This window comes from Balaenoptera borealis (assembly GCF_965194805.1).
Source record: "Balaenoptera borealis genome assembly, chromosome: 6".
Lineage (NCBI taxonomy): Eukaryota > Metazoa > Chordata > Mammalia > Artiodactyla > Balaenopteridae > Balaenoptera > Balaenoptera borealis.
In genome coordinates this window covers 44,859,161-44,870,917 of record NC_138863.1, presented here as the reverse complement: position 1 = coordinate 44,870,917, position 11,757 = coordinate 44,859,161, and the positions used below count along the sequence as shown (strand labels likewise).

At 32.9% G+C, this 11,757-nt stretch overlaps 2 protein-coding genes across 2 annotated transcripts in view; one reads left to right on the top strand and one right to left on the bottom strand.

Annotated features, from left to right (window-relative positions):
• ANKAR (ankyrin and armadillo repeat containing) overlaps positions 1-11,757 on the top strand; it is a 71,510-nt gene that overhangs the window by 39,551 nt on the left and 20,202 nt on the right. Inside the window, 4 exon segments of the mRNA XM_082397476.1 lie at positions 4,834-5,075; positions 5,247-5,400; positions 5,483-5,644; positions 10,381-10,487. Coding sequence (XP_082253602.1) covers positions 4,834-5,075; positions 5,247-5,400; positions 5,483-5,644; positions 10,381-10,487 — 665 coding nt within the window.
• OSGEPL1 (O-sialoglycoprotein endopeptidase like 1) overlaps positions 7-11,757 on the bottom strand; it is a 51,027-nt gene continuing 39,276 nt past the window's right edge. Inside the window, exon 9 of the mRNA XM_082397409.1 lies at positions 7-1,683. The gene's annotated coding sequence lies outside the window, so the exon portion shown is untranslated. The remainder of the gene's footprint in view (positions 1,684-11,757) is intronic.

Sequence of the window (11,757 nt, the reverse complement as noted above, 5' to 3'; positions counted from 1 at the left end):
CTTCAAAACAAAGACTGTAACAAGAGAAAAAGAAGGGCATTACATAATGATAAAAGGTATCAATCCAACAAGAAGATATAACACCTGTAAATACATATGCACCCAAAATAGGAGCACCTAAATACGTAAAGCAAATATTAACAAACACAAAGGGAGAAACTGACATTAACACAGTAATAGTAGGGGACTTTAACACCCACTTACATCAATGGACAGATCATCAAAACAGAAAATCAGTAAGGAAATATTGGCCTTAAATGATACATTAGACCAACTGAACTTAACAGATATATATAGAACGTTCCATCCAAAACCAGCAGAATACACATTCTTTTCAAGTGAATATGGAACATTCTCCAGATATATAGTTTGCTAGGCCACAAATCTAGTCTCAACAAATTTAAGAGGATAGAAATTATATCAAGCATCTTTTCCGACCACAATGGTATGAAATTAGGAATCAATTACAGGAAGAAAAATGGGAAAAACACAAAAACACGTAGAGACTAAACTACATGTTAATTTAAAAAAAACCAATGGGTCAATGAAGAAATCAAAGAGGAAATCAGAAAATACCTTAAGAAAAAATAAAAGTACAACTTTCCAAAATCTATGGGACTTAGCAAAAGCAGTTCTGAGAGAGAAGTTTAGCAATACAGGCCTATCCCAGGAAATGAGAAAAATCTCAAACAATCTAACCTTACACCTAAAGGAACTAGAAAAAGAATAACAAACAAAAAAATTAGTAGATGGAGGAAATAATAAATATCAGAGTGGAAGTAAATGAAATAGAGACAAAAAAGATAGAAAAGATCAAGGAAACTAAGAGCTGGTTATTTGAAAAGATAAACAAAATTGATAAACCTTTAGCCAAACTGATCAAGAAAAAAGAGAGAGGGCCCAAATAAATAAAATTATAAATTAAAAAGGAGAAATTCCAACTGACACCACAGAAATACAAAGGATCATAAGATACTACTACAAACAATTATACACCAACAAATTGGACAACCTAGAACAAATGGATAAACTGAATCAGGAAGAAATAGAAGCAGACCGCTACTAGCAGTGAAACTGAATCATTAATCAAAAAACTCCCGATAAACTAAAGAATTCACAGGTGAATTCTTTTTTTAATAAAAATCTGCTATGAACATTTGTATACAAGTTTTTTTTTAAGGTTTATTTATTTTTTAAAATTAATTAATTTATTTATATTTGGCTGCGTTGGGCCTTCGTTTCTGCGCACAGGCTTTCTCTGGTTGCAGAGAGCAGGGACTACTGCTCGTTGCAGTGTGCGGGCTTCTCATTGCAGTGGCTTCTCTTGTTGTGGAACATGGGCTCTAGGTGCACAGGCTTCAATAGTTGCAGCACATGGGCTCAGTAGTTGTGGCTCACAGGCTCTAGAGCACAGGCTCAGAAGTTGTGGTGCATGGGCTTAGTTGCTCCATGGCATGTGGGATCTTCCCAGACCAGGGATCAAACCTGTGTCCCTTGCATTGGCAGGCTGATTCTTATTCACTGTGCTATCAGGGCAGTCCCTTCACAGGTGAAGTCTATCAAACATTTGTAGAAGAGTTAATACCTATCCTTTTCAAACTATTCCAAAAAACTGAAGAGAAAGGAACACTTCCAAACTCCTTCTGTGAGGCCACGATTGCCCAGATGCCAAAACCAAAGACGCTACAAAAAAAAAAAGAAAATTACAGGCCAATATCCCTGATGAACATGGATGCAAAAATCCTCAACAAAATATTAGCAAATTAAATTCAACAATACATTAAAAGGATCATACATGATCAAGTGGCATTTATCCCAGGGATGGTTCAATGTCCACAAATTAACCAGTGTGATATACCACATTAACAAACCAAGGATAAAAATTCTATCATCTCAATAGATGCACAAAAAGCTGCTTCTGACAAAATTCAACATCCATTTATAATAAAAACTCTCAACAAAGTGGGTATAGAGGGAATATACCTCAACATAATAAAGACCATATATGACAAAATCACAGCTAATATCATACTCAACAGTGAAAAGTCGAAAGCATTTCCTCTAAGATCAGGAATATGACAAGGATGCCCACTCTTGTCACTTTTATTCAACTAGTAGTGGAAGTTCTAGCCACAGCAATCAGAAAATAAAATAAATAAATAAAGAGACTCTAAATTGGAAAGAGAGAAGTAAGATTGTCACTGTTTGCAGGTGAAATTATACTATGTATAGAAAACCCCAAAGAGGCCACCAAAAAACTATTAGAACTAATAAATGAATTCAGTAAATTTGCAGGATACAAAATTAATATACAGAAATCCATTGTGTTTCTGTACACTAATAACAATCTATCAGAAAGAGAAATTAAGAAAACAATCCCATTTACAATTCCATCAAAAATAATAAAATATCTAGGAATAAATTTAACCAAGGAGGTGAGAGACCTGTATTCTAAAAACTGTAAGACATTGATGAAAGAAATTGAAGTTGACACAAATAAATGGAAATATATACCAAGCTCATGGACTGAAAGAATTAATGTTGTTAAAATGGCCATACAACCCAGGGTAATCTACAGATTCAATGAAATCCTTAATAAAATACCGATGGCATTTTTCACAGAGCTACAACAAATGATCCTAAAATTTGTATGGAACCACAACAGACCCAAATAGCCAAAGCAATCTTGAGAAAGAAGAACAAAGCGGGAGGTATCACACTCCCTGATTTCAAACTATACTACAAAGCTATAGTAATCAAAACAGTATCATGCTGGCACAAAAAGAGACACATAAATCAATGGAACAGAAAGAGAGCCCAGAAATAAACCCATGCTTATATGGTCAATTAATCTGTGACAAAGGAGGAAAGAATATACAATGGGGAAAAGATAATCCCTTCAATAAATGCTGTTGGGAAAACTGTACAACTTCATGCAAAAGAATCAAACTGGACACTTTCTTACACTGCATACAAAAATAAACTTGAAATGGATTAAAGACTTAAATGTAAGACCTGAAATTTTAAAACTTCTAGAAGAAAACAGGCAGTATGCTCTTTGACATTGATCTTAGCAATATTTGTTGAATATTTCTCCTCAGGCAAGTGAGACAAAACCAAAAATAAACAAATGGGACTAAATCAAACTAAAAAGCTTTGCATAGCAAAGAAAACCATCAACAAAATGAGAAAACAACCTACTGATTGGGATAAAATATTTGCAAACAATATATCCGATAAGAACTTAATATCCAACATATATAAAGAACTCAAATGACTCAACATTACAAAAAACAAACAAACAAACCTAACAAACCAATTAAAAAATGGGCAGACAACCTGAATAGACATTTTTCCAAAGAAGATATACAGATGGCCAAGAGACATATGAAAAGATGCTCAACATCACTAATCACCAGGGAAATGCAAATCGAAACCACAATGAGCTATCATTCACACCTCTCCAAAGGGCTATCATCAAAAAGATAGCAAATAACAAGTGTTGCTGAGGGTGTGGAGAAGAAAGAACCCTCTAGCACTGTTGGTGGGAATGTAAATTGGTGCAGCCACTATGGAGAACAGTGTGGAGATTTCTCAAAAAATTAAAAATAGAACTACCAAATGATCCAGCAATTCCACTTCTAGATGTTTACCCAAGGAAAACTTAAACACTAATTCAAAAAATAAAAGCACCCCTATTTTCAATTAGCATTATTAACAATAGTCAAGATATCGAGGCAACCTAAGTGCCTACTGATAGATGAATGAATAAAGAAGATGTAGTATATATACACAATGGAATATTTACAGCCATAAAAAAGAATGAAATCTTGCCATTTGCAACAATATGGATGGAACTAGAGTGTATTACGCTAAGTGACATAAGTCAGACAAAGACAAATATCATATTATTTATGTGTGGAATCTAAAAACCAAAACAAATGAACAAACGGAACAAAAACAGACTCATAGATGCAGAGAACAAACTGGTGATTGCCAGAGGCAAAGGGAGTTTGGGGGTTGTGCGAAATAAGTGAAGGGGATTAAGAGGAATGAACTTCCAGTTATAAAATAAGTCACAAGGATGTAATATACAGCATAATGAGTATGGTCAGTAATATTGAAATAACATTGTATGGGAATAGATGGTTTTTGAGTTGATCATTTCATAATGTATTTAAATATCAAATAACTACTGTACGCCTGAAACTAACATAATATTGTATGTCAACTATACTTCAATTAAAAAAAAAAAGGAAAAGGGAAAAAAAAGAAAATAAATTTACTGCAAATGTATTAAGTTATTCCAATAGTTCCTAGGACTCTATACCAAGGGAAAAAAATACAAACAGGAAGGAAATGTGCCAAGATTTCTCCTAAGCATTGTTTAAAACAGTGAAAAGTTGGAAACAACACATTATTTTTTAAAATGCAAATGTTTAAGGAAATGTGATACACCCATTAATGGAATATTTAGGAGACACTGATGTTCATAAAGAATGGGAAAATTTTTACCAGTAAATTAAAATGCAGGATACTGTGTTTATAGTACAACTATATTAAATATGTCTGTAACACTATCTAAAGTTATCTATATTTATATAATATATATTATATATATTTATAAAAGTAGTGGATGAGATTAAATGAAATGTTTGCGCTTGGGTGGTGAAAGTCTGGACAGTTTTATTTTTTCTATTTTTCTTTATTTTCTAAATTTTCTAAACTCTATAAATTTGATTTTCAAATATGGGAAACTAGTGATATATGCTGCATTTTTATGCTCTTACTTTTTAAAAGATTTATTTAACTGGTTCTTGAATTCATTTGAAGATGTGTTGACAGCTGTATCTTCTGTTACAATTGCTGAGGTCGCACGTGACAATAAGGAAGTTCAGGATGCTATGGCTATGGAAGGAGCCATTCCTCCTCTGGTGGCTCTTTTTATAGGAAAACAACTTAGTGTTCAAGTGAAGGGTGCAATGGCTGTGGAAGCACTGGCAAGTTACAACCCTGCTATTCAGAGAGCATTTCTGGAAAAATCATTAAATAAATATCTTTTAAAACTCCTCAAGGTAGGAATTTTATGATTCCTTTTCATTTTTCTTAGATAAAGCATTCAATACTGAATTTAGTTAAGTGAAAAGAAAACTAAAACTAATGCTAGAATAAACATTTTATCAAACATACATTCCTACGGTATTCAATAAATCCTCATTGACTGAATGGAATACTTTTTTAAATAGGCGTTTCAAATAGACGTTAAGGAACAAGGAGCTGTAGCACTTTGGGCCTTGGCAGGACAAACACTAAAACAGCAAAAGTATATGGCAGAACAGATTGGATACAACTTTATAATAAATATGCTTTTATCACCATCAGCTAAAATGCAGTATGTTGGTAAGTTATTTTCTATGCATAAATCTGTACAATATAGAACAGGACATTGGAATATCACACGTTTCTTGCTTTTCGTTGCCAGGAGGTGAAGCAGTCATAGCGCTAAGTAAGGACAGCAGGATACACCAAAATCAAATATGTGAGGGGAATGGAATTGCACCACTGGTTCGCTTACTAAGGATTAGTAAAATAGCTGAAGGAACACTTCTGAGTGTCATCAAAGCAGTGGGATCCATCTGTATTGGTTTGTACATTTATTCTCAGTTTTAAAAATATCAGTAAATACTTCTCTTCCTCTCTATCCCTACTGTTGCAGCCCTTAACCATATTTAATCTGTTATTATAATGTTTTTATTTCTCCAAGACCTTAATGAGTAAAAGTGGTGTAGTTAAGCGTATTGTATCAGTCTTGCTCTTGAGTTCTGGTTAGAATGAGAAATGAGGACCATGAGCCTTGGCTATTTTGACTTAAAGGAATCTCCTTTTTTAAGTTAAGAGAAAAATATTTCTTATTTTGAACCTCAGGAACTATATGTTTTTGAAGATATAGAAGTGTTTCTAATGCTGCGGCACATTTTTCGATTCCAGTCTCTTTCTGTAATGATTCTTTGTTTACATAGTGGCCACTAGGTCTAGTTGTTCCTTTCTTTGCAGAGGAATTAACCTTTTGGGATATCTGAAAAATGTTGTGGAATTGTTGGTCATTGACTTACCAAAAATAAAAACTCAGGTTCTTTGCTGACCTGCATGAATGTATGGGACTGACTGAGACTGCTTCCTGTAGGCAAGAGAAAAAAAAACCTAAAACTTTATTTCTAGTCCATTGTATTTCCAGAAAAAAAAAAAAAAATTCTAGCTGAAGAACATAGGACTTGGTTTCAAAAAAATTTTTTTCCTTTTTTCTTAGAAAAGCTACTTTATTGAAATTCACTAACTGCTTGCAGGCAATCAAGTCAGGCAAGATAATTTTGTTGTTGTTGTTGTTGTTTTAGCCAGAGTCTATGGTATAAATTATTTCTAAAATTCTGGTAAATGATAACGCAAATACAAAGATAACTGATATACATGTGTGTTTTCAATTTCTTCTCATTAGTTCACTTCAAAGCTGTCCACATTTGCCATAGACAAGTTCTTGCCATAGACAAGAACTACAGAAAAAAACTCTTGCTTTCAAACTCACCAGCTTAGACTCTTTACACACACATACCCCTTCCTTTTTCTTCTTCATCATGTTCATGTTTTCTTCTATACCCTTGAACATATAGAACATATTTAAAATAGTTCTTTTAACATCCCTGTAACTAGTTCCAGCATAGCCGTTATTTCTGGGTCTCTTGCTATTGGCTGATTTTTTTCTTGATTATGAATCATATTTTCCTGCTTCTTTGCACACCTAGAGTTTTTAAAATGTGAGTTTTTTTAAAAAGTGATATTGAAATACAATTTACATATAAGAAGATATTTAAATAAAATAAACAATAGAATAAAATATTGAATACATTATTTAGAGTGTACAGTTTGATGAGTTTTGACATATGTATTCAGCACTGACACCATCAGCACAATCAAGTAAGTGAATATAATCATCACCTCCAAATGTTTCATTGTCCCTTCCTAATTCCTCCCTCTTTGCACCCCATCCCCAGATAACCACTGATCTGGTTTTTTTTTCTTATGATCTGAGAATGGCTTTATTGTATTTTACATATTAAAACATAAGCTTCTGATTTTTTTTCTTTAAAAAATAATGTGCTGATTTGAATTCATGCCATGGATCCTAACAGCACAAAATTACTTTTAAAATTTGATATTAAATGATCTCTACCACTGATTTATTTTCTATCACTATAGATTAGTTTGCATTTTCTAGAATTTTATGTAAATGGAATTACACATGTACTTTTTCTTGCTTCTTTCACTCAGCATAATTATTTTGACATTCATCCATATTATTGTATCAAATATCAATAAAATACTTCTCTTTCAATGCTGAGTAGTATTCCATTGTATGGTGTGATGGTTAATTTTATGCCTTATGATATACATACATACATACATACATACATATATCCCGTTGGTTCTCTTTCTTTGGAAAACCCTAATGCTTATGGATATATTATGATTTGTTTACCCATGCACCCATTGATGGACATTTGGATTGTTTCCTGTTTCTTGCTATATTGTAAATAAAACTGTTACGAACATTTGTGTTCAAGTTTTGGTATAGACATGTTTTCATTTCTCGTGGGTAAACATCTAGAAGTAGGATTGCTGGGTCATATGGTAGGTGTATGTTTAACTTTTGAGGAAACTGCCAGATTGTTTTTCAAAGTAGTGTTACCACTTTGCACTTCTACTAGCTGTGTGTGAGTTCCAGTAGCTTCCCATCCTCATCAACATTTAGTATGGTAATTTTATTATTGTAGTGGATATGTAGTAAATCTTATTGTGGTTTTAATTAGCATTTTCCTAATGACTAATGATTTAGAGCATCGTTTCATGTGTTTATTTGTCATTTGTATATCTTCTTTGCTAAAGTGTCTGTTCAAATATTTTGCCCATTTTTTACATTGTGTCATCTTGAGTTGTAAGCATTCTTTATAAATTCTAGATACAGCTCTTTTTTTGTTGTTGTTAGACGTATGTTTTTCATAAATTTTCTTCCAGTCTGTGGTATCTTTCCATTTTTGTAACAGGGTCTTTTGAAGAGGTGAAGTTTTAAATTTTGATGAAGTCCAATTCATTGATTTAAAAATTGTTCTGTTTGTAGGTTTTGTGTCCTCTTTAAGAACTCTCTGCTAAACCCAAGATCATAAAGTTTTTCTGTTTTCCTCTATATTTTGATGTATGATACATTTTGAGTTGGCTGAGATTCATTTTCTCACATATGGCTGCCCAATTGCTTTCGCATCATTTATTGAAAAGATTATCTTTTCCTCCATTGAATTAGCTAGGCACTTTTGTCAAAAATCAATTGACTAGATATTTGTGGGTCTATTTCTTGACTTTTTATTCAGTTCTATTTAACTATTTGTCTATCTTTATGTTATACTCACTGTCTTAATTACTGTAGACTTACTGTAAATCTTGAAAGCAGATAGCATTAAGTCCTTCGACCTTGCTATTGTTTTTCAAAGCTGTTTTGGCTGTTTCAGGTCCCTTGTATTTCCATATAATTTAAAAAATTAACCTGCCAATTTCTAAAAAAGATCCTTCTGTTATTTTGATTGGAATTGCATGGAATCTATAAGTAAATTTGGGGAGAACATGCATCCCATTAATATCACGTTTTGTAATCCATAAACACGATATATTTCTCCATGAATTGGGCCTTCTTTAATATCTCCCAGCAATGTTTTATAGTTGCCAATGTACAACTCTTGCACATTTTTTGCCAGTTTTACCTTAGGTATTTCATATTTTAAAATCATGCATAAGAAATTTTGATTGAATGCTGGGCATTGTGAGTTTTAAATTGATATATGCTGGATCTTATTGTTTTCCTTTAAAGAGAGTTAGGCTTTATTCTGACATGCAGTCATTTTAGTTGGGATCAAATTGATCCTTTTGCACCTAGCTTTTAACCTTTCCTAGGACAAATCTAGAGCAGCCTTTACTTTGGAACTAACTTAACCCTGTGCTTTTGAGATGATTCCTTTCAGAGGACTCAATCTCTTTGTATAGTCCCATGTATTATGAGGTATCTACACTCTGGCCAGTAGGAACACAAACCATCCCTAGACAAGTGTGAGCTCTGAGAATTGTTCCGCCTACTGCTTGTAGTGATTCTTTTCCCAACTTAATTTTTGAGTTCCATTCCATTATTAACATGTGAAGATTCAGTCAGAGACTTGAGGGTGTTCATCTTATAACACCACCATCATCATTATAATCATCATTATTAAAAATAGTAATTTTTTTGAAACCCAACTCCAGCATCTTCACCCCTTGAAATCTCCCTACCTACTCCTTTTCCACCTACTCTGAAGTGAGCAATACCTCTTCTGTGCTTCAAGTGTACTTTTCTAACCTCTGTCAAAGCACTTATTGCATGGTATTGAAATCATATATTTAGATAGTCGCTCACCCTATAAAATATAAACTCCTTGAGGGTAGAGAATCTAATTCCTTCTTTTAGCCCTACCTCCTACCTCAGTGCCTGGTGTACCAGGCATTCAATACCTGTCGGTTGGATGAAGAATATTCATGTAATTAGTGTTTGTGTACATCCCCTGGTGGCCAGTGTTGGGGGAGTAGGGGACAAGGAAGCCAAAGTATTCTTTGCTCCTTCTATAATATTTCCCTTAGTCCCTTCAAACTTCCCCAGGTCATAATAAGTAGGTGGTTTCTCTTCATTGTTCATAAAGGACCCCAATCTTGTATTTATATTTAAGTATGTAAACCCATTGCATATGTGTTGTGACATTTATTGGCAAAAGAACAAAATTTAAATTGTTTGTGCATGTCCACTAGAAAGAGATGATTTGAGTTTCTTCATTGAGATTAGACCTGCAATTTAAAGTAGTATGTTTAAAAGGAGAAGTAAGATTATCTTTTTAGTATGTGTATTTAAGGAATCCAGAAATTTAACCAGGTGATTACTCGAGTTATTTTTATAAAAACAAACTTTTTATGGAAAACAGTAGCAACTATAAGCTGAAGTACCTTGTACATAATAATTTTTTAATAAATGATAGCTATTACATTATTATTCCCTGATAGTCCAGCACTTCTAATTTCTTTGTTCTGTGACTATTAGACAACCATCTACACTTCTAACAGTAAATTTTCCATGTTTATCCACTTTGCCTTTTAAAAAATTAATTAAGGTAAAATAGTGTCAATATAGCATTTCTTTTTGTAGTTTACCAACCATATTACGCTAGGACACATTATCAACCAAATATGTTGAGCTATGTTTGACTTTACCATTTTCAAGATGGAAAAAATATTATCTCATGGAGTTGTGGATTCTTACAGGTGTCGCCCATACAAGCAATCCCATTAGTCAACAATTTGTTGTAGAAGAAAATGCCTTTCCAGTACTTATCCAACTACTGAGAAATCACCCTTCTCCTAACATTAAGGTATATATAAGATTTTTTTGTGTGATATAGTAAAAATTAACATAAATGACTTTTTAAGAATAATTTGTATCTTTAGGCAAGCTCACAAGTATAATAAAAATACTTAACCTTTTAAACAAAATCTTAGAAGTTTTAAACAAAAAAGTTGTTACAAAGATAGTAGCAAAGATACCACTAAATTTTATTAAAATGTGGTTTCTTCAAATATAATAAGAAAGTCTCATGTCCTTACTCATCAAAGAAGTTTTATTCCTCAGATATTTGATTATTCATAGAATTTCTTCCCTACTTCCTCAGATACTGGTTGCTAAAACTGGGTGGGGATGATGAGGATGTGTGATTTATGTAGCAAAATTTCTCAAATATAAGTGAATCCTGTCAGTGCCACACCATCAATACAGCCCTGCCGTCTACAAAGCAGTCTGTGTTGTCTGGCAGCAATAGTTATCTCAAGGGTGGACACTGCTAGATATTACTATGAGTTGTTGAGGAGTCATTCACTCTTCCATTTACTTCTAGTAAAATGCCTTTAATAAAATGACATTCACATCTATTCAAGTCCTTTACCAAGGTTTTAGAAATTCAGGACGTCTATACTTGGCCAGACAGAAATTATAAGGACAAGAAATATATTTTCTCTTCAAAATTTGGTATGTGCTTTGCTGGAAATGAGAAAATAAAAATAACATAGGAGGAAAATATATAAGTAAACATAGTGTTGTTTCTTTTAAGGAATGTGTTTATTATCAGAAAAGATGTCATAAGTTATCTGGCTTTTCTTGCTGTGAAAGAGATTATTTCATTACAGGAGTTGATTAGGGAAACAAAAAAAAGAGGCATATGCTAGCAATTTTTTGGCTGGAATTATATGCAAAAACTGCAACGACATTTACAAATAACTTTCACAAGACAAAGGAAAATTCCACATAAAAATACATTTTTATTTTAAAATGTGCATTTTCATGGCCAGTTTACTTCAACTGCATCTATCTGTATTTCAGTATATATTTTCACTGAGTTCTTAAACTTGTTAAAACAAAACATAAATACATTTTGATACTTTTCCTCAAGATTCTATAGTAATTTCGCAATAATAATCATGCTTTTCAAATTCACACTTTTCATAGAAATGCATGGTGTAGCACTTAAAAAATTTGTCTACTGAGCCCAATAATAAACAAGGTTCATTAACAACCTCCTTAAATGACTACAGAACTAGAAGAGGAAAACTTCCTCAGGTTTTTCCTATCTGCCAATGTTTTGCTTCAGT